The sequence below is a fragment of the Benincasa hispida genome, chromosome 7 (assembly GCF_027475165.1).
Source record: "Benincasa hispida cultivar pf3 chromosome 7, pf3_genome.v1.1, whole genome shotgun sequence".
Classification (NCBI taxonomy): Eukaryota; Viridiplantae; Streptophyta; class Magnoliopsida; order Cucurbitales; family Cucurbitaceae; genus Benincasa; species Benincasa hispida.
In genome coordinates, this window is record NC_143484.1 from 9231333 (window position 1) to 9254981 (window position 23649).

General features: G+C 37.9%; 1 protein-coding gene across 1 annotated transcript in view; it reads right to left on the reverse strand.

Annotated features, from left to right (window-relative positions):
• LOC120081319 (sec34-like family protein) overlaps positions 1 to 23649 on the reverse strand; it is a 63545-nt gene that overhangs the window by 24878 nt on the left and 15018 nt on the right. The window contains exons 7-14 of the mRNA XM_039036072.2: positions 20706 to 20783; positions 9507 to 9592; positions 9362 to 9428; positions 8862 to 8924; positions 8546 to 8647; positions 8276 to 8380; positions 8094 to 8186; positions 1679 to 1767 (exon numbers count right to left, since the gene is read on the reverse strand). Of these exons, the coding sequence (XP_038892000.1) occupies positions 1679 to 1767; positions 8094 to 8186; positions 8276 to 8380; positions 8546 to 8647; positions 8862 to 8924; positions 9362 to 9428; positions 9507 to 9592; positions 20706 to 20783 (683 nt within the window). The remainder of the gene's footprint in view (positions 1 to 1678; positions 1768 to 8093; positions 8187 to 8275; positions 8381 to 8545; positions 8648 to 8861; positions 8925 to 9361; positions 9429 to 9506; positions 9593 to 20705; positions 20784 to 23649) is intronic.

Consider the following 23649-nt stretch of genomic DNA (forward strand, 5'->3'; position numbering starts at 1 on the left):
TGTGGTGTTGTTCTTCCAGGCATTTTTTAAATTATTTCTATTCACAATCTTTGTCTGAATTAGATTGCTTTAATCTAACTTAATTATCCTTTTAATTTTATTTTGTTATCATGTCTTTGTAATTTGAACATTAGCCTATTTTCATTTCTTCAATGAAAAGTTCCGCTTCCTTTACAATCCCCCCCCCCAAAAAAAAAAAAGAGCAGCGTGTGTTAAGAAGAAGGGGGTAAGGGTTAGCTTAACCCTCGTTTTGCTATAGTAGCACTCCACCCGTCAATGACCACCTCCTGAGGCTAACTCCAGCAATCACACTGGTGGTCCACTCCAACAAAGACCATCTTCCATGCCCAATTTCGACAACCACCACCTCTGATGGATACTTCGGCAACCAGTCTATAGTGTTTAATAGTCTTCTCTTACGGTAATTTGACATTAATGAGAACACTTTAAGTGTATAGCAAACTAAACAAACTTGCATATAAAAACGTTTTTTGAGAAAATGTTACCAAACCCACGAGTGTTTTTATTTTAAATCATTTTTATAAAGTGTTTAAATAAATAAAAAAAATTGAATCCTTTTATTTCGAGTGTTAGTCTCTTTTCATTTTATCAATAAAAAGTTGCATTTCCTTTCCAAAAAGGAATGAAAATGACTATTTGAACAACATTTTTTCTTAGTCAATCCAAACATGCCCTAATATAGGGCTTGTTTCATGGATTCCATCAAAGTTTAAAACAAGAAAACTATGTATATATGGAAGAAAAAAAAGTCATCCATAAAAGTGAAGAGAATAGGATGAGAAATCTCCCAAATTATCATTTACAACAATTTATACATTTTAATTCTATTCATATAATACAATAACTTATTTTAGTATTGCAATCTCCTCAAAAAATATGTTGATCAACCTTTCTTCAGAATGATAACTACCGTCATTTTTTTAAAATCACGTATCTAAGTTGACAATATTTTTTGTCACCGTGATGATGGCCTATAGTTGGCAATTATCACTCCTAGATATATGTTTTCATGCAATATTGGGAAATTAGAGAATTAGTAGCTTTTATACTCCTACAAATATAGGGTTCTCTTACTTAATAAATTAAATGAATTTTTACCTTCGTCTCAGTATTTTGTGTATGTTCAACAATATTGGCACATCCCCAAAATGACCAAATAGACAGAGAATAACGTAACTTAAAATTCAACAAATTTTTAAAATTGGTAGAATGAATCTTTCTGTTTTCATTTACAAAATTATGATATTGAAGGTACTAGTAAAACAAAATTATGATATTGAAGGTACTAGTAGTCTAATACTTGTATAATACAATACCCAAAAAAACCCCGGAAACAACCCTAAACCCATACTTAAGAACTTCATGTTAAACAAATCAACTCCTCAAACACATAAACCCTAAACATCTACAAATAACTTACGCCCGATACATAGACTCCTAAACCCAAACTAGACCCAAACTAAGATAGTATGCACCCAAGCAAAAACTATCTAAACCAAAGACTAAAATAGTTTGCACTCCAAACACGGACTACCCAACTTCACAAACTATTGTAACCTCAGAGATTATAATAATCACAAACTATTATTACCAACTGTGGCCCCAACCAGCCCCTTGACGATTAAAAAATAAAATAAATAGTAGACAGTTTACTTACAATGGATCTATTAAAGGTGCCAAACTTGAAACATTATCTGAGGAAGACGGAAAAAAATGATGAAAGAGCTGGTGCTCAAGCTGACACACCTACAATTGGCATTAATAAGGAAACACTTGAAATCAGTATTTAAACCATAGATCATCAATTTACATTTTGAAAACACAACTTCAGACAAAATGATTAGTTACAAGATTAAATGAGAAGAAAAAAAATATAGCCAGTCAAACATCAGTTCACTCCTAAAAAAAGTAGCAGTAGTTTTCACTCAATACAAACTTCAACACTACAATCAACTACATTGAACGTTCTGTTGGGATCCAATGCATGAGTCCTGGAATGGATCCTTGCTTGAATATCATTGACGTTCATCAGGGCTTTTCCCAGAGAAGTAGGGAAGGACTTCTAGAAAAAAAGATAGGTCTCATTTTGACCTTTTTCCCAATGGACCAAAGCAGATTCAAAGTTATATTTTCCCACTCAATTGTTGTCTTTGAATCCCTCAGCCCATTGGAAGCTTTCATCTATGTAATTAAATTTGTCTTCACCCATCAACATAACCTTTTGGGTCAATTAGCAATTTAAAATTATATCAGAGCAGGTTGGTTCAGGAGGTTTTGTATTCAAACCCCTACATTGTTATTTCCTTCCCAATTAATATTGATTTCTACTTGTTGGATTTTCTTCATATTTGAAACCCACAAGTGAGGATTATTAGATGATATAATTAAATTTTCCTTCACCCATCAGCTTAAACTTTTGGATCAATTGGCAATTTAAGAGAAGCACTATCCAAAAATCGAGGAAAAGGAATCCCCAGATGGGTGAGATGCATGCATTTCTTCTGTTATTGTAGATCTGGCAAAAAAAGAGAGAGGTACCGTAAGGCCCTCAATAGTCCGTACTTACTGCAGGAGGGGTAATCCTGGCATTACAGCCGTAAACATACAAGGGAATAGTGTAAGGGCCTCAAAGCTTGTGGAGGAAGTTTTTACTGTTTATAATACCTTTTTGTGTATCTGTCGGGATGGTATGGTAATTTTGTACATCAATATTGTCTTGTAGTGGAGAGAACCAACTCTCTCAAATAGCTGGTGGGAAACATCTGTATTGTGAGACATTTTGACTCTTCAAATTCTAGTTTTTTAGACGCCTCTTGATCTTTCAACACTTGAAAAGTCCCCTCAAGATTAATGGAATTTGAAAAGGTATAGTCCAACTTTCGTTTTTCAAGAGAATTTTGTTATGGGAATCTAATGTAAGAAGAATAGGAGTTAATTCGGTAATTAAGCAATATTCTAGGTTAATTTCCTTTTTACCACCACTTGTAATAAAACTCTATAAATAGCAACATTCCCTTCTTGTATGAAACACATTATCATTCTAATAAAGACTTCTTTGGATTCTTGGAGAGAATTCTCCTTTTATCTCTTTAGGCTACATCAATATGATATCGGAGCAACCATCTGGGACCAACGTTGACTACCACCAAATGAAGACCAAGAAGCTCTTCGTAATGCCGATCACAAGAGAGAGCTTCGTGAGTTGTGCTTGTTACTAACCAAGGTCCATCTAATTAGGGAGGAACCCCTTGAAATTCCAAGAAAGAAAGAAGAAACCAAAGATTTTTCAAGATTTTGCAAGAATGGACTATTGTTGATCAAAGAAGATGTCTAAGAAAAATTACAGCAAATGGAATGCGCAAGAAAATCAAATTTACTTCCAAAAACAATGCTGAAATTCTATCTCAAGTGATTTAGAAGAATTCCAACCTACTAATTTTGCCCATGCCCGATTTTCTCAAAGAACATATCATCATCTACATTGGAAATTTGATTCTAGTGATTTTAATGATTCCGATAATGTTTCTAAGGCAGTTTGGAATGGAATAAGAAAGCAACAATATCGAAAAAGGGCCTAACGATCCAATCAAACTCATTTTTCAAGAAATTGACGTAAAAATTGAGAGTTAGATGAATTAAAGAATCATCCAAAATCATCAAGAATAGATGTTTACAACCCAAGAAGAACGTTCAAGACTCGAAATTCCTCTTTTGGTTATGAAACATGATCACGAAAGGTTGATTCAAGAAAATCAATAGATGAGTCCTATACCCACTACAAGATTGAAACATATTCAAGAATCCAACAAAATGACTACTGGAATGGAAGACATCTAATTGGAAAATCCTCCTGGAATGGAAGACAAATCTAATGGCAATCTAGTCTGTAAGTTGAGAAAGTCTTTGTATGGTTTAAAACAATCTTCGCGAGCATGGTTTGACAGATTCACCAAAGTACTGATTAAAGGTGCTTACTATCAATGTCAATTATAGGTTGCTCACCTCTCTCCTCTCTTTCCCCTCCCCTTCATCTCCAGTCATCTTCTCTTCTCCAACAAATAAAAATCTAAACATTCATCAGCACTCCAGTCAAAATTGGATCGAATTTCGGAACTACTTCAGGAGCAAGTCAATAACTTCTTTATATAGAAAAAGTGTGAGGTAAGTTCTCTCTTCTCTCTCCTCTCTTCCCTCTTCCCTCTCCTCTCTCCTCCCTTCCCTCCATTCTACGGCCACATTCCGACATTAGTTACTCTCCTCAGCCTTCATTTTCCGTCTCCGGAGGTTAACTAGTCAACCTGTCCCTCAATGGAAGTCGAAAGTTGCAAAGTGAATGGTTATTTCTTCTGTATGTGGTCCAAATCTGGTTGGTTCTACATCAAGGATTTGGAAACTCGCAGGGTTCTTCCTCTCTCAAAGGTGTAGCTGAGTTGGTTTGTGGTACAAGTCTTAGAACTTTAGACTCCTCGAGCAAACTATTCCTTCTTAAAAAAGACAAAGGATGTGATGGAGTCAAAAAAATTTCCAAATTCAGGGATCTCTCCAGATGGGTTTTAAGACTTGTAGTATGGCCTTCTTCTACTGGTGGACGCTCCTACATCCATATCCAAGAAGGCCCTGAGCAAAAAGGATGGCTTTCCTTCTTTGGAATGCTTAAAAACTTTTTAAAGAAAAGTGAGAATGCAAGTCAGTTACCAAAGAAGCCTCTATCAGATCTCAATTTTCTCACCAAGGACTCCCTAGTATCAAACTCACAAAGTTCATTTAGAACAAGTTTCGTGGATGTAGTGAAAGGAAAAGGAATCATCAATCGACCTACCTCAGACCCACAGCCATTGGTAGTAAAGCAAATCAAGAAGTCTTTTTGGGTGCAGAAGAACCATGAAGTTTACAAAGAAGATTTTAATAATTTATGGATCATCTCGAAACTTTTTGCATTCAATGAATGGAAGGAGATAGCAAAAATGTTGAAACAAGCCTTTCATACGACTGTCATTCTCAATCCCCTGTTTGCAGACAAAGCCTTAATCAAAGTAGACCAAGGAGATCTGGAAGAATTGATTGAAGAAACAGGCAAATGGCAGTCAATTGGGCCTTATCACCTACTCTTTGAAAGATGGAACAAAGAAAAACATGATTCTATCTTGAATCATTGGGATCCTCAAACTCTTTCATGGTCTACTCCCCTTAAAAACATATTTCCTTCCTTGTTCGGAATTGCCACCAACCAAAATGGTTCTGTCTTGAATCATTGGGATCCTCAAACTCTTTCATGGTCTTTATATTTCAGAAGACTTTTAAAGGAAAAAGAAATTTCAGAATTCCAAAATCTGCTATCCTTGGTGTCCAAGAAGGAGCCTTTAAACAGCCCAGATTCTCGTACATGGTCCCTAGAAGCCTGTGGTTCCTTCACAATAAAATCATTAATTAAACATCTTTCTTTGGCCTTACCTCTTGACATTTGTCTTCAAAAAAGCTATATGGAAGTCCAATAGCCCTCGAAGAGTGAACATTACAATATGGATCATGCTTTTTGGAGCCCTAAACTGCTCTCCAGTCTTGCAACAAAAACTACCCTCCCATTTTCTTTCTCCCAATCAATGTGCTTTATGCAAATCAGAAGGGGAAGATCTACAACACATATTCTTCGACTGTATTTATTCCAGAAACTATTGGAGATCTCTTTTTAAAAGCTTCAATATTTGTTGGATATTCGACATAGAAGCAATGTGCAGTAGATTCTTATTGGACCTTTTCTCAAGAAATCTTCAAATCTGTTATGGATTAATGCAATAAAAGCCTTGCTCATTGAATTATGGTTTGAAAGAAATCAAAGAGTTTTCCAAGACAAAGAAATTCCTTGGTTCGTTCGATTTGAAGCTGCCAAATGTAACGCTTTACAATGGTGCTCTCTATCTAAAGTATTTGTAGCATACTCTCTCCAAGATATATGTTTAAAGTGGCAAGCTTTCATCCATTCGGAATGACAGACACATAAAGTGAAGGGTCCCTTTTCCAGCCAAGAGTGGTCTAGCAGCTTAGATTCTTGTTTTTGTTTTTCACTCGCTTTGTATTAAGTTCTTTGAAGGATGTTTTCAACACCTCTTTTGCTTTTTGGTCGATTTGTCAGAGTTACTCTTAACATTGATATTTGAGTTAGTTTGGTTTGGATATGATGAGGGCGCTAAGGGGGTGTCAACCTAGTTGAGATCCTTTTTTATATATCGCTTTGTTTCAAGCACACATCTCTTGTACTTTCTTTTTATTCATTAATAAAAAGTCTTGTTTCCTTTAAAAAAAAAAAAAGTCGATAACTTCTTTATTCGAAAATCTAAAGATGACATGGGGGTCGTAAAACTCTCAAAATTTAAAGATATCTCAGGGTGGGTGATGAGATGTGTCGTTTTGCCTGCTTCCGGTGGTCGATCATTTATTCCTGTGTCAATGGGTCCGCAACTTCAGGGTTGGATGTCATTCTCTGGTATGTTGAGAGGTTTTTTAACCAGGTAAGAAGGTGAAACGGCTGGGAAATTGACAAGGGTGGAATTGGTTGAATTGTCGGCATTGCCTCCAAAAAACGCTAAGGTGAATGTGATGGAATATCTGAATAAGGATAAGAAAGCTTTTCTTCAAAGTAATCACCCAACTTCTAAGGAGCAGCAGGCCCCGTTTCTGCATCAGTAAAAGAGAGCATTCCTTTTTCGATAAAAGGAATGCATATCCTCCTATTGGGTACATAAAAATAATGTTGTGTTCAAGGAAGATTTTAGTAGTCTGTGGGTTATATCAAGGCTGTTTTTGTTTAATGATTGGAAGGACATTTCAAAACTCCTAAAGGACTATTTTCAAACCAAGGTAAATCATCAATCCTCTGTTTGCAGACAAGGCATTTATTTAGAATACCTTCAGGAAATCTGGAAGAGATGGTTGAGAATCCGGGTAAGTGGCAGATGTTTGGGCCTTTTCATCTTCTTTTCGAAAAATGGGATAGCTTCAAGCATAGTAGGCCAGAAATAGTAAAAGGTTTTGGTGGTTGGATCATAAAAAAATTGCCTCTTGATTAATGGAGCAATAGCGTTAAGAACAGGAGAGCTTATTTTGGAGGGCTTGAAAGCATTACATACTTTGAACATGATCAACTACTCGGAAGCTAAGATTAAGGTTAGACAAATTTTATGCGGTTATATGCTGGCTAAGAAGCACAAACACAAATACGGATATATGATAGGGATACGATACGATATGGCGATATGTTAATTTCTAAAAAGCTAAGATACGGATACGTTGAAGATATGTTATATATATATATATATATATATATATATATATATAATGTCTAATTAATTGCTATAATACTTATTTCTGCAGGGACATTTTCAGAAGATGCTTCCTTTGAGAAAATGGCTTAGAACGAACCACATCAACATAAGATCTCAAAGGACCAAAGCCAAAATTCTTCGCACCTGATTCGTTATAAACTTCAACTTCTCGTGTGCTTTTAATTCGAACAGACGGAGAAGCAGGGGATGAAGCAATACAGTCAGTGATGATACCTTTGAATGCCAACCAGCCCTTCTTGTTAGCTACTAATGGAACGTGTATATAACCTTTCTTCCTCCCGTCTCCGGCCAAACCACACATTCCATAGACCATCCATCCTGAGAACGAAACTTCAAAAGACGAATTACTCCATAGTCGAGTCTATCTTTCTTACAAAAGAAGGCATTAACCGGGCTCTTGAGCAGCCTATTCAAATCTTCTAGCCATTTTACCATTGACATCGGAAATAAGATCTTATGCTTCTTGCTGCTCAAATCTTCCACAAAGAAGCCATATTGTTCTCTCCAAATACAAAAGAATTGTTCATTGATGTTACAGCTCAACTTTTATAGAACTAAATAGGATGAAACGGATACCTAGCACTTTTGTTCTTTTTCGTAGAACGAAATATGATGATACCTTACACGTTTTTCCTTTTCATAAATAATGTTCAAAAAAGTAATCAAATTACTGGAAAAGAGGCATCCTAACTTTTATTTTCTAAATACCATTTAAATGTAAGAAAATAGTACCTGCATCAGATATCCACATCCAGATCTAGTCAATGATGGGAGAGCCTCCTTCTTGGAAAACTCAGATATCCGTTGATGCACTATGTTTTTTATCTACAAAATATTCAAAATGTGAGAATAAGGTATTGCCACATAACCATCCATCCGAAGGCTATAATGTAGGTGAACAACAAAGAGCTCACCAGGGAAAGTCGTTGCTCACAGTACAGTCTATGGCATTCTGCAAGGATCTCAATATATTCTTTCCTTGTTGATCTGCTCTCGATTTCTTCCAGCACAGGTTTGAGCTACGCAACTACAATATTTAGTCATGTATACTACAAGAAGTCTTCCAACTATACTACAAGAGCTACATAACTACAGCACACCTGCTCCTTATATGGAAAGCTGACAGCTTGTTTTAGAATAATAGTGACAAAATATCTCATTGTAAATGTAAACAGAACCGTTACCTCATCTGCAGCTGCCTCAAATCGCACATAGATAAACGATGCTTCTACACCCTCAGAAACAGCAGAATTGTTGCCACTACTACTACGCATAGCTGCCTGAACCTAGTACAATTAAGAGATCTAACAAAGAGTTAACAAGATATTTCGTTCTTGTGTTTTCTTAAAAATTCTTAGAAAAAGAAAAAAAAAGAAAAGGTAGAGAGATGGAGAGATCAAACATCGAGTTGATACAAGGATTGTGCCTAATCATGCAGGTATAGGTATCAATCAGATATGCACTATAGATAATTAGTGAACAAGAGTTATTTTTCTTCACCTGAGAAGAAGCACTTTTGAGAACAGAAACAACATGAAACCGAATCATACCAAGTGCCCGAGACTGTTTAAAGATAAAAATATAGGGTTAGAAAGATGTACATGGCTGTCATAAGAGCGGCAAAAGATGGACAAATGTGACTTGTTTACAAGTAAACGGATATAAAATGTGTCAATAAAGCTAAGACTCAAAATCAAGTTCTCTTTTTTTTGGGAAGCATAATTTATTTGCTAAGGATATCAATTGGCGTGAGGGTTGAAAGATGGCGCATGAGCAAAACAAGTTCACCTTCTTTTTTACCTCCAATCGTTCTTCCTTGCATCCCACTAACAATATTCTTCACATTTGTTATTTATCAAACTTGAATAAGCAAAGCTGATTACTTGTTACAAATCTATATCCTTCACTCTCATCTCCAATTCTAGCTACCATCCATAGTGAATTACAGGAAGAAGGGAAATGAAAAATAAATCAAATCAATAGGGCCTACGTTAAAATACCTGGAGTTGTCGAAATTTGAGCAAATAAACGCTGGATTCAGCATATTGGGGATTACTTTCAGAAAATCTGAAGAAAACAAAAGAAAACTTTAAAATGTCACATACACTATTAACTTGAGTAACAAATACCTCATTAAGCACTTACAATATGCAATCATCAAGCCTTTTCAGCATGGGGAGAAAGTTCTCATTTCCAACACTCATGTTTGGGGAATAAAAGATGGCAGTAATCTGCAAACAATTTGCAAAAGAAATAAAATAATCACTATGCATTATCTACTATAAAGGATGGAAGAATTTTTTAAATCATTTAAATAATGAAAAGAGGCCAATTCTCAAAAGTACATAAAAACAAATAAACAGAAAATAAAACAGCCTTAGGATAAATAAATGCATTCAGTTGCGACATAGTCTTAAATAAATTTGGTATTAGAGCAGCCGTCTATGCCAACATTGACTGCCACCAATGGAAGATTGGGAAACTCTTGGCGATGCTAATCGCAAGAGGGAGCTTCGTAAAGCTATGCTCGTGTTGTTGAACAGTCCACATCTATATAAGGGGAACCCTTTAAATTCTAGAAAAGAAAGAACATCCAAAAATTTTTTTTAAGATTTTGCAAGAATTGACTATTACCAATCAAGAAAGACGCTGAAGAAAAAATATAGCGGTTGCTATAGGCAAGAAAATCAAATTTACTCCCAAAAGTAGTGTTGGAATTTTGACTCAAGTGATTCAGAAGAAGAATTCCAATAAAATAATTTCGCTCGTGCTCAATTTTCTCAAAGAACCTATCACTATCCACATTGGAAATTTGATTATAGTGATTCTCACGATTTCAATGAAGATTCTAATGCAGTTTGGCACGGAATAAGGCAACATTATCAACAAAGAGCTCGACAATCCAATCAAACCAGTTTCTCAAGAAATCGACGTAATTATTATGACCAAGATCAGAGTGTGAAAGATGATTCGGAAAATGACTCAAAGTGTGAAAGAAATTATTATGACCACCATCATTGAACACCCATAAATCATCCCAACACCAATTTGGAGGTCGAAACATTTTTAAGAAAACAGAAGTATTCAAATAAGAACATCTATCAAGAAGACTTTCGAAAGGGAATGGATGAAATTTAGGGTCTTTTGGGAAAAATTCAAGAAAGGCTAGAAATCACTCGAAGCTATAAATTTGCACAAGAAAAATCCAATGAACCACAGTTGAAGCTCGCAATTGAAATTCAAGCGAGCCAAATGGGAAGAGAAGACCAATTGCACACGAAGAAGAAGAAAAGACATGCGATGAAGGATAAGAAGAAGAAGAGACAAATGAAACAAATTCAAGCGAAAACAAAGATGAATATGACAGGATCGAAGACAAAGGTGAATCAAACCCATTGTTAAATAAAGTTACAGGAGTCTGGGAGGGGGAAGAATCAATTGACAAAACCTTTTGTGTTATTGCATGTAACAAGAAGGATGAAAACACGTTCATAGGGAAAAGTTGTGCGATTATTTTCAACCCATTACTTCCTCGACCTGAACCAAAGATTTTAAGTTTCCCATGTGAATTCACCAACGTTACCGAGAAAGAAAAAACAAAGAAACGTGTGTTGTTGCGTGCATAGACAAAAATTGAGAATGAAGAAACTGGAGCCTCTAATCTCACTAGTGTGATTAGTCTTTTTGCCCAAACTCCCCATAACTTGATCTGTAACCAGTTCCCTTCATTTTGGTCCCACAATCCACACAACCTAACCAAAACTTTGACTATCTTCATTCTTTTTTCCTTAATCCAACCATGCCCAAATCCAAACCTACCAAGCCCAAACTTTTTACAAAATTAAAACTCATTTTCAACGTTATTCGACTAGACAGTTTTTCCCTCAAGCCATGCTAATATTTGCATTCAATCGACTTGGAAGATGAATTTATTTTACATTTTTCAACATATTTTGATGTCAAGGATGCTTATTTTTATTTTATTTTAATTTTTGTAATTATCATTTTCTTTTTAAAACTCGAGGACGAGCTGTTTTTTAGGGATAGAATGGGTGTAGTAGGATTAGAGTAAATTAGGGTATCATGGTCAATTCCTTAATTGATTAGGATAGGATTAGTTTCCATGATTGATTAGAATTAGGATTAGTTTCCTTGGTTTATTAGGATTAGGATTAGTTTCTTTGATTAATTAGGATTAGGATTAATCTGCTTTCCAATTCTCTATAAATAGAGAGATTGTCTTCTTGTATTGGCAACTTTTAATTCAAAATAAAGACTACTTTAGATTCTTGGAGAGAATTCTCCTTTGATCTCTTTAACCTACATCAAACCCGTTGATTTCTTTCAAACCATATCACAGACAATAGAGTTTTCACTGCATTGGACCACAAGATTTGAGAAGAATTTGCCAAAAGAGGGGCCCATCAAGAGCTCTAGAATATTGTTCCAAAAAGACTTGTCTCCTTCTTCCTTTGAGTGTCAAAATCATGAAACCATGATCTTATCTCTTCCAAGAACAAGAGCAGTATTTTAAGCATTCCACTTTTATCGGATGTCCGTGAAGGGATAGCAATATTTTGAGCATTCGGGACTTGAGGCCACTGACCAATAGAAGGAATAATCTAGACCAAAAGATTGACACCTCCGTAGTGACACGGTCATACTTCTTCAACCGTGAGGCGCCATGATCTTTTCTCGACCATGGCCAGCCTAAAGGCTAATTCTCAACCAATATATCCTTCTTCTCGAGTCATCTTACTCTGTCGGACCATCAGGCGAGGTTCTTTCATCCTCAACCGGTTAAGTAATCCTTATCTCACAACTTGCACCGAACATCCATTCAACTAGTCATACCTAAGAGCACTCTTTCGTTCGGTAGTGACATTGTCTTAACTGAATATTCTCAACTTGACGCTTGTAACTTAGTTTATCTTAGCAATGTTGTCGCCACTTCGTACCCTTCGCCATCTCTCTTTCACCTTAGTTCTCGACCATTCGGTCATCCCACTCTTCATAACGAGTTGGGATCTTACCAGCATGAATCCTGACCTATCACGAGGCCAGTCCTCCTTTATTAAACTCACTGTAAGCTTCCTACTTCATCTTGAGTTAGAAACTAGCTTAACTTACCAATCGAGATAAGTCTTGCTTCTAACCGAGCCAAGACTAACTTTCCAACGCTCACAGCACAACCACTGATATTCAACGATGCCATCCCGAACCTTAGGATGACATAAAGCTTCACTTCGCACATGAACACATCTATCGAGAACCGACTCTCGGATCATTCACATTTATCGGGACCAATGGGATAATCATCAATACAAACATCATCGTGGCATGACGACACTTGCGACCATACCGTGTCCTTTGAGGATACTGTGCTGCTACCCGAGCATATATACCAACCTTTACTCTTCCCGAGAAGGCGCAATGTCAGCACATCCATGCCACCCGACCCTGTCCTCGAGTTACTCCTCCTCACAGGAAGTTGTCCGAGACACTCATCTCGCAACACTCGCCCACGCCATGACACACATAGCTCACTTAGGCACCAAGGCCCAAGGGTAGTGGAGAGCCAACACCATACCTCCCCCCTATAGTGCTTTCTGAACATTTCCAAATCTGCCACCCATGCATATGGATTATGGCAAGCTGTCACTCGCCAGCGTAGAGCTTTCGTCTGAACTCAGATTGACATGAAATTCGATGTGCTTGCATATTTCCTCAATGTGCATCTAATTCCAGAGTTGTTCGTCCAAACTTGTGAAGAGACCCTGACTTCCAAGGTTATGGCCCTGGACCCCATCTAGCCCTCATAAGCTTGTCACTGACCCCACCAATGACACTGGTGCTTGTCTACTTATTTGATGTTCAACCTGACATGTTTGCTCACTCTTCTTTATGTGTTTAATGATGCATCATCCTCCTCGGTCGTATCATGGCACTTCACTTCTCTTGCCCTTTCCTTGGCCTAATGGATAACACCCTTTTAGATGTCATCATGCTTGTTTCTTGTCTTGTTCACTTCGTGGGAGTCTCAACCCACTATTATCATAGTAGGGTTGAGACACTCTCCCCCACTTAACATTGTCATCATCCTCAATGACGCTATTTCTAGGTCGACACATTCTCCCCACTTATTCACGTCATCGTTCTTGATGGCTCGCCCTTATAGTAAGGTCGAGACATCCTGCCCTACTTAATCTCGTCATCGTCCTCTATGACGTTCTGCCTTATAATCGGGCCAAAAAATTCTCCCCCACTTATTCTCGTCATCATCCTCAATGACGTCTTCTTTCTTTAGACAAGCTAACAGACTCTGCTCTTCCCTTTTGCCGTGCTTCAGACATCATTAACTTGGCACAATGCTTATGAGACTGCTCCTTTGTAGACCTACTTGCGAGCCACTCGAGGACTTGGCCCGAAACATCTCATCAAGACATTGAGCTACACTTGGGCACTCTTGCCCTCACTTCAAGCAGATCTGGCTTCAACTTTCCTGTTCCTTAAGCAACTGACAAACGAATTTCATGCTGTGACAATCAACTCTTAGGTTGTGTTTTTTCTTTTTCTTCCTTAATTTTCCAGCTCGCTTTTTCTTTCTCGCTTTTAGATTTGTATCCCTTTGTATTGCTTTAATTTAGAGGATTTTCTAGTGTTCGGATGTGATGATGGGTGCTAAGGGGGTGTCAACCTAGTTGAGATGTCCAGGTGCACCTGCTGATCCTTTTGATTTCCTTGTAATTTGAGCATTAGTCTCACTTCATTTTCTTAATGAATAAAGAGACTTGTTTCCTTTTCGGAAAAAAAAAAAAGAACAACTCTTCTCCTTCCATTCTTCAAAGATGACTCCTCCACCTTGAGCCAATCTTAGTTACCAAGGCACCTACTGTGGCAAAATAAGCTGCAAGGTCGCTTGAATTGAAACTCATGCACGCTTTCTCTTCTTTACTCACTTGGTTCGCCAGATTGACACTCCTTCACATGAGCTTTTTCTGGCTACTTTACCTTCCTCTTGCGAAGCCACCATCTATCTCTCATGGACTGGCTAACAGGACACATGTGCTCATGCCTCTCGGAGCACCCTTATGGGGTAAGCAACCCACATTCTCGAGTTACTTCCCCCTTTGACGGCTCTTTCTTAGCCACAATGTCCACTCTCAGGATGCTTCTCTTCCTTTTCCTTCTTGCTTTTGCACTTTTGCCGATGACATCTCTCTTGATTCTCAACTTATCTGCTTGCAACCACTGACACTGTCCCTCTAGACAGCAATGGTTCTTCCGAAGGCACCATACTTGACTCATCTTCTATTTCTTTCCTTTCTTTTCTTTTCTTATGCCCTATAGCACTTCTCTGGCTATGACTTGCCCCCTTGCTCTTTTCTCTTCGACGGCCTGGAGGCCATCTTGCTGATTGGTACTCTTGCCTTGATCATCTCATCTTTTGCTTACAGATTCCCGAAGGAGTCAACGTAGACACTGCCAACGCTAACCCAACAGTCACAACTCTACTTCCTCTTGACTTGTACAAATGTCACCCAGGCCTTTCTATACCTCGATAGTGACCATCTGACTTGTCTTGAAGGGGATTAAGGTCTAGGTCTCACCCAACCCATCTCCTTTTAACTTCGCTTCTACTGTAAACAACAACGAACATACTTGAACACACAACTTCTGGCTTATAAAGGAACTGAGGCAAGTGAATGTCACTTCCACGACTTCCCTTTTGAACTTTGCTTTTGTCACTGCCTTATTGCACTTCCTAGCTTATGTGGACTCAAGGCAAGCAGACAGACAGATTCTCTCTCCTCTAACGTTGCCCCCAATCCAACGTTCCACAAGATCTTACCACCTTTCTTCCTCTTACCCTTGTCTTCTAGCACTCAGTATTGGACCACTTCACATCAATGGGCCACTAACGTGCAACTTCGCTTTTTGGGGCATTGGCCAATTTTACCTAATTTGAATTTGATTTGTTTGATTATTTATTTTATTCTATCATTTCTAGGATGGAACACCGGGCCGCCAAACTCCTAGGCAATAGAGCTTGGTTCTTACTTTCTGACGGGTTTGACTTCTCTCAACTAAGTAACCTACTTTTGGCATTCGTCAAGATTCAAAGAGTCAAGCTTCAACCCTTTTATGTCTCTGATACGAACTAACACAACTGCCCTGCCAAACTAACACTCTTGACGCACTTGTGAAGTCACTCTGATAACAATTGGGTTGTCTTCGAGGTCCGACTCAACACAAAGGGTAGCTCTGGTACCAAATGTCACGGTCATACTTCTTCAACCGTGCGGCGCCATGATCTTTTCTCGACCATGGCTAGCCTATAGGCTAATTCTCAGCCAATACATCCTTTTTCTCAAGTCATCTTACTCGGTTGAATCGTCAGGCAAGGTTCTTTCATCCTCAACCGAGCTTAAGTAATCCTTATCTCACGACTTGCATCAAACATCTGTTCGACTAGTCATAACTAAGAGCACTCTTTTGCTCGCCAATGACATTGTCTTAACTGAATATTCTCAACTTGACGCTTGTAACTTAGCTTATCTAGGCAGTGTACGTCGCCCCTTCGTACATTTTTCCATCTCTCTTTCACTTTGGTTCTCGACCATTTGGTCATCCAACTCTTCATAACGAGTTGGGATCTTACCAACATGAGTCCTGTCCTATCACGGGGTCAGTCCTCCTTTATTAAACTCACTGTAAGCTTCCTGCTTCATCTTGGGTCTGGAACTAGCTTAACTTACCAACCAGGATAAGTCTTAGCTTCTAACCGAGTCAAAACTAACTTTCCAACGCTCACCGGCCACCGATATTCAACAATGCCATCTTGAACCTTAGGATGACATAAAGCTTCACTTCGCACATGGACACATCTATCGAGAACCGATTCTCAAGTCATTCACATTTACCGGGACCAATGGGACAATCATCAATACAAACATCATCGTGGCATGACGACACTTGCGACGATACCGTGTCGCTTGAGGATACCATGCCGCTACCCAAGCATATAAACCAACCTCTACTCTTCCCGAGAAGGCACAATGTCGGCACATCCATGCCACCTGACACAGTCCTTGAGTTACTCCTCCTCACAGCAAGTTGTCTGACCCTTTCAGGAGATAGAGGAGGCAGAGGATTTGATGAAGTGCCTAGTAGGAATTTTAATAGAATGACTTCTTTCCTTTGACAATTCGTTTTTGCCTTCTGAAGAGAGAAAGAGGTTGCTTGAGGTCCCTAATGTTTGATGATTCCCATGGGGCGTGTCTTGCGGCTGATCATTTAGCAACATCTCTTTACAACTACTGATTCGCGACGTGTGGGTTACTTCTTTTGAATTTTGACTGTTGTCCACGCTCTTCTTCTCTCCCTTCCTTAAATGTCTCTTTGGGATATCTAGACATGTTCACATTATGAACTGGAATTGTCTGGTTTCAACGTTTCTTCTCCGACGCCAGAGGGGCAGTCGGAGGGTTAAATTTGTTCTTTAGTGCTTCAAATGGATTTCTTGAATAACTTGGAGCTATTTGAATTGAATTTAAAAACTCCACACCCTCATAGTTGAGCAACTCGTCTACTTCTTTGTCAGCCATAACCTGTTTTAATCTCTGAAGATCAATCGGATTGGAGAAATTATTAACTAATAATCAGCCTTTAGTAATAGCAGGGGGTTCAAGGCCGTCAACATCTCCGAAGTTTAAAAAGATGTTGACTTTGTTAAAATCAATAATTTCTATTGTGGATGGCATAAAACCACAAAGGTTCCTTTTAACTTGTATTTTAGCTTCAGAACAATTGGTTAAATTGAGCATTTCTGTAGCAATGTTTTCTAATCCTCCAAAGTGATCCCCTATCGCTTTGAACGTCTTTATGCTCCAATAGTCCAGAGGGAGGTTCTTTATTTTAATCCATCCTCCAAATCCTTTTATCAACATTGGCCGGCTGTGTTTAAACTTATTCCATTTTTCGAAGGTTAAGTGAAAAGACCCTATTTCCTACCACTTTTTTGGGTACTTAATGAAATCTTCTATTGCTCCTTGGTCCAGCTTGATTAATGCATTCTCTGCAAACAATGGGTTGAAGATAATTTTGGTTTGGAAAAAAACCTCCAGGACTTTTTTTATCTTTCTCCAATCATCAAATACAAACAGCCTTGAAATAATCCATAGATTATCAAATCTTCTTTAAATACTTCCTTATTTTTGCGTACCCAATATTGATTTGAGCTCTGTTTTTCAATAATCGAAATAGAGGAGTCCATCGTTCTCACCAACTTAATGCCACCAATGCTCTGTTTGCTCAGCTCTGGAACAGAGAGGTGCAAATGACGTCTTGTCTTCACCATTTCAGCATAACTTTAACTTTGTTGGCTTGACGGTAAGCTCTTCATTGTCTTGCGAATGCTGTTTGAGTGGATTTTGGTACGAAGTATGACTCATTTGCCATGTTATGTAATCGTGTTTCATCTGAAATCCTCGTCATTTTAAGAAAGGAAAGCCAACCCTGTTGTGAATCCCCTGAAAGGACATGTATGAAAGACCGCCCATCTGTTGCCGAACATACAATACATCTCATCATCCATCCTGATTCAGCTCTGAATTTTGAAATCCTTGTCCTTCCTTGTTCATCCTTTCCATTTTTTAGAAAAAAACCATTCTCTGACCCTCGAGTTAATTCTGTGGTAGCTTCCGTGAACCACCCTAGTCCAATTTTCGTTAGCTTCAGTGTCTTAAAGCTTCTATATCTTCAATCTGAAAAAACCCGCTCCCGAACCAAATGCAATCGAAAGAATTTAGAACTTTGCAGCTTTCTACTTCCATTAAAGCAGTTGAACGTATAGAGGAAGATACTTGGAGTGAAAATCAACTAGTGTAGTATTCCATATTCTTTTCTTAACAGCTTATAGAACCTAAGTTAGCTCAAGAGATCCCTGATCCCTTTCCCATTTGGTAAGCAACTTCCTCCAATATGATCAGCCACAGCCACTCCATATAAGACCTCAGTAGGAGAGCTCTCTGGTAATTTTTGGGGATTGTGTACGAGAAAATTAATAGAATCTTCAAAGGATAGAGATCCTTTGTATGCCAATTATAAGAACCACTGCCATGAATACTTGTTACAACTTGGCACCATTTGGCCAACAATGGCATATTCTTATTCTTCAAACCACCAAACCCGAGACCTTCATTTGATTGGGATTTAGAAACGACATCCCACTTAACCAAATGATTGACTTTACTACCATTATTCCCTTCCCAAAAGAAAGATCTCATAATTTTCTCTATTTTCAAAATTTACATTTACTAGCATAGCAAATAAAGACATTTAATAAGTAGGAAGATTTGAGAGTAACGCTTTGTTCAAAGTGAGTCTTCCACCACGAGACAAGCTAAAATGCTTCCAATGATCCAATTTCTTATGGGTTTCTAATGCAATCATTAATCCACTTTATCCACCTATCATCAAATCCTTTAAGAACAAGCACATTTTCAAGGAACTCCCAAACAACCCGATCATATGCCTTTTCTAATTCAAGCTTGATTATCCAACCTTTTTTCTTTTTTGAATGATATTCCAACCTCTTTCAAACCAAGCTTGATCATCCAACCTTTTTTCTTTTTTGAATGATATTCCAACCTCTTTCAAATCAAGCTTGATTATCCAACCTTTTTTCTTTTTTTGAATGATATTCCTCCACAACCTCATTCATTAGCAATGAGGGCAGGATCAAGTGTGTGTCTCCTACAAGAAATGATAGATGGCATAATCTTTTAAGTCTCTCAGCCAAAACCTTGGCAATGATTCTATAAACTGATGTAGTGAGACTGATTGGTCAAAAATCTTTAAACAAAACAGCAAACTCTTTATTCTGGATCAAGCAAATGAAATTCTCCTTAATGCAAGCATTTAGTCTTCCATTACCATAAAATTCCTCAAATAACTTCTGAAAATCATAAACAAGTCTCAAAAATTCAAAAACTCCACTGTAAAACCATCAAGACCAGGCGCTTTATTTTTGCCAAGTGAGCATGCTGCCCTTCTCCCTTCATCCAAGGAGAATGGAGCTAAAAGTGCTGAATTTTGTACCACTGATACTTTTCCTCAGACGAGGTTTGCTGGAATAGAACGAGAGCCATCACTTTTTGGTATAAAGAAGGGGAAAAAACCCAATATTTCCTGCACTATCTCCCTGAACGTGCTGCCATTCGTGGAAACCAACTCTGTAATCAAGCTTTTCTTTTTCTTTGCTGCCAGGAATCCGTGAAGAAAGCTGGTATTTTTATCTCCCAATCTTAGCCAGTTGAGTTTGCTCTTTTGTAACAAATTTCTTTCTTCCAATAAATACAATTCAATTATTTCCCCTTTAACAGCTGCTCTTATATCAAGTTCAAGAGAGGAAATAGCATTGACTTCTGCTTTAGCATCAAAAAAGTCAAGTTCAACTAGAAGACTTTTTTCTTCCTTTTTCTACTTTCTTCAAAAGCAGCAAACCAAGATTCAAGGCTTCTTTCAACTTTCTGAATTTGGAACAAATTACAAAACCAGCACAACTTTCAGTATGTGACCCAATAACTGCAGCTTCAATCAAATTCTGACAATCTTTTAACTTCAACCAGCCTGTTACAAAATCTAAAAGGAGTAGGACCCACTGAAAAGCCCAGCTTCTAACAACAAGGGAAAGTGATCCGAAATAGTCTGAGACTGTCTTGAAACTCTAGAATTAGGAAACAACTTATCCCAATCCTTGAAGATTACAAGTCTATCAATAAGAGAGTGAGTCAAATCAATCAATTTCATTTGTTGACATATAAAATTGGATGACAATTCATCGTCGTTTTGCTAATTACAACCTTGAGGTCAAGGTTTCCCTGACCTCGGGAGTAATGTGAGGCCCCCAATTACCATTTAATATACAAGGAGGGGCAGGAAAGGAAATACATCTTCGACAACTTAGTTATGGGAATTACCTTGTACGGTGGGGACAAGTAGTACACGAGTTCGTTAATGGAATGTGTATAAAGGGAAGGGGAGTTTGTGATGCGAGGGCAGATCGTGTTTCAAGGAAAAGGGAGAAATTACCAGCCCTCTCTGATAGGTTGGAGTTATTCTCTAAATAACAGTAAACAAATTAACAGGTGTTTCACTAAGTGCTCAAATAGTAAGTAAGATACCTTACATTTTTTAACAAATATATGACACTTTTCATTAAGTGCTCAAAGATACAATTTCCTGAAAGAAGATATCTTACAAATTGACAGGTGCAGTTAATTATCTAAATAAGAGTGCAACATTCATATTGAAATTTTTATGTCAAAAGCCAAACCTTACATTCTCCAACTCATCGAAGTAGTTGAGCTTAGTGCGAAGTGCTTCGGCAAATTCAATTAGTCTTTGCTTTTCCATTACCTATAATGAAGAAGATTTAACAAACAAAGAAAAATTCATCATAAGTTTCAGATCCCAAAGTTTCTGATTATTCAAACACGTGATAGGTTTTTTTAACAAATTCAACCACATTATAGTACTACATATACCAAACAAATGTCACTCTCCACCTAGCACCATACAAGGAAAGTAACGTTATCAAGAGCATTTTAATCTCTCTCCTGCTTCTTTAATTTTCCTCTTTATCAATGTGTTTTTTTTTTTATTAATTTTTTTTAAAAAAAAAAAAAAAAAAAAAAAAAAACAAGAAGATAAAATGAAAAGATTCTAATGCTCAACTTAGAGTGAAACATAAAATCAAAACTTGAACTAGAAGAAAACAAGCAATGACAATCTTAATAGATAAAAAAATTGAACTATTCAAAGAACTGAAGAAGATAAAAGCACTCCAAATCAAACAAAAATCTTGCACCAAAAAACTAGAAAACAGCTTGGAACGAGAACACCAAGTGAATGCATTCATGGCGTAACAATAACATAATGCTCTCTCCTCTCTCTCTCCCCATCCCCTTCAAACCACGGCCTGCTCATCCTTCCGATCAGCCTCTGACCACTCCCCTTCTGTCTTCAAGCCTTCCTCCACACCCGATCCTCATGGCCAAATTCAACCCCCTCCCAACCTCCTTACCCAAGACCCTTAACTCCACTCCCATAGATTCTTTGGAAGTCCTTAGCTGCAAGATAAATGAAACCCACTTCTGTGCTTACTTACAAGAAGAAAAAGTTCATCATCGAAAATGTAGAAGCCAAGAAGTATTTATCTCTATCTACATCACAGCTCTTGTGGTTTGTGGATAACATATCTACCCTTGTGAAACTCCCAACTTCCAGCTTTTTTGTCATGCCAGCTTTTTTGTCAAGAACGGTCAAGACATTTATGGAGTAATGAAGCTCTTAAAAATTCGTATTTCTTCAAGGTGGTTGATAAGATGTGTGGTTTGGTCGGCGACTGGAGGACGGCTCTTTATTCATGTTCTATCAGGTAACTTTAATTCGGGGTGGCTTTCTTTTGTTAACATGTTGAGAGGATCCCTGATTTTAAAAAAAGAAAGTGATTCTTTGAAAGATCAACCAAAGCCTTCTATGAGTTTTGCGGATATAGTAAGAGGTTTAAAACCCAAGGCACATCCTTCATCATCACCAACCCTACCTCAACTTGCTAGCTTGATAAAAAAAAACTCAAAACAGAGCACTCTACAAGCTCTGGCTCCCAGAAAACAGAGCAAGACAAAGTATTGGACAAAGAAAAATCAAGAAGTACTTAAAGAAGAGTTCAGTAACCTATGGATAGTCTCAAGGCTGTTTGAATCCAATCAATGGCTGGAAGTTTCAAAGGTAATTAAAGTATGGTCCAATTCTAATGTTTTAATTAACCCCTTATCAACAGAGTATGCTCTACTAAAACTGGAAGAAGGAAAGCTGGAAGCCTTAGTAGAACAACCGGGAAGATGGCAAAAGATAGGGCATTTACACCTGAAATTTGAAAGATGGAACAATTCTCTACACAGCCGACCAAGATCAATAAAAGGATATGGAGGGTGGATATCCATTAAAAACCTGCCCTTGAACTACTGGTGCAAGAAAACATTTGAAGCAATAGGTGCTTACTTTGGAGGGCTAGAAGCCATTGCAATTGAAACAATAAATCTACTCAATGTGGCTGAAGCAAGGATTAAGGTAAAGAAGAACATCTGTGGTTTTTTGCCAGCAACCATAGAAATAACAGAAGAAAACAGAGGAAATTTATTTCTACACTTTTGGGGACATAGAGTTCTTGGATCCTCCAAGAAAAGATATGAGAAATTTGGAGGGAAATGAACTCCACAATCCAGTTGACATAGCTAGACTAAATCAGGTTAAGATTGATGAAGGATTAAGCCATCCAAATTCAATTGAAGAGTGGTCCTTTCTTGATACAGCAGTAAATCAAAATAATTTTGCAAGAAATCCTCTGTTTTCAAAAGAAGTCAATGTTAGCTCGCCGGAAAAATCAGAACAGGGGACATCTTTGCTGGAAAAAGAGGAAGGTAGCTTGCCGGAGCAAATGGTTGGCCAATCAGAAATCACTCTACCCGAAGTCCAGAACCGGTTAGGTGTGAACATGTGGAAAGAGAATGAAGAGATCTCATTAAGAAGAGAGAAGGAAGTCAAGAGAAGCCCAACAGCCACTCCTTCAAGAACTCCAACAGTCACCACTCTATTTAATACTAAAAACACCTCTTTTATAAGCCCTAATAAAATATCTCTTCCGGAAAAAAAACCAAAGAACTGACGTTTCTGATTCCTTGGAAGGTCAGCCAATTATTTTGAAAGAGATAAACCCTTCCTTCAGTTTTACATGGCCCCACAGTGAATAAACCATCAACATCTCGGGAGAAAGACCAATTACCCTGCTGCTCGGCAGTAGATGAACTCCCAAATGAAGAGACGAGGAAGTTGAAGCATCATATTCGATTAAAAAGCAGAGGCTGGCCCGAGGATACCGAGGAGACACATACATTAAATGCTGAAGAGGAAGAGTCCTCCCCTGTTCAATCCCCTGTCTACCCCTCCGGCATTTGATAATTCATTGAAATCTCTAGAAGAAAATTCAGTGTCCCTCTTTAGCCGAAGCTCTCATCTTCTCAAGCCATTCCCTAAATACTTTGAAAGAAGGAAAAGTTCCACTGTTAAAACGTGGTCCTTACTTGTAAACTCAGACTTGTTGGAAGATTGTTGCGCTCGGGTACAAATACCTATTGATAAGGCAGAAAGGTCAGTAATTCCTCCCCCTTTTCCTTCTTCAACCACTCCTCAGTCGGGTAAAAACTTAGATCCATCTTTCCTT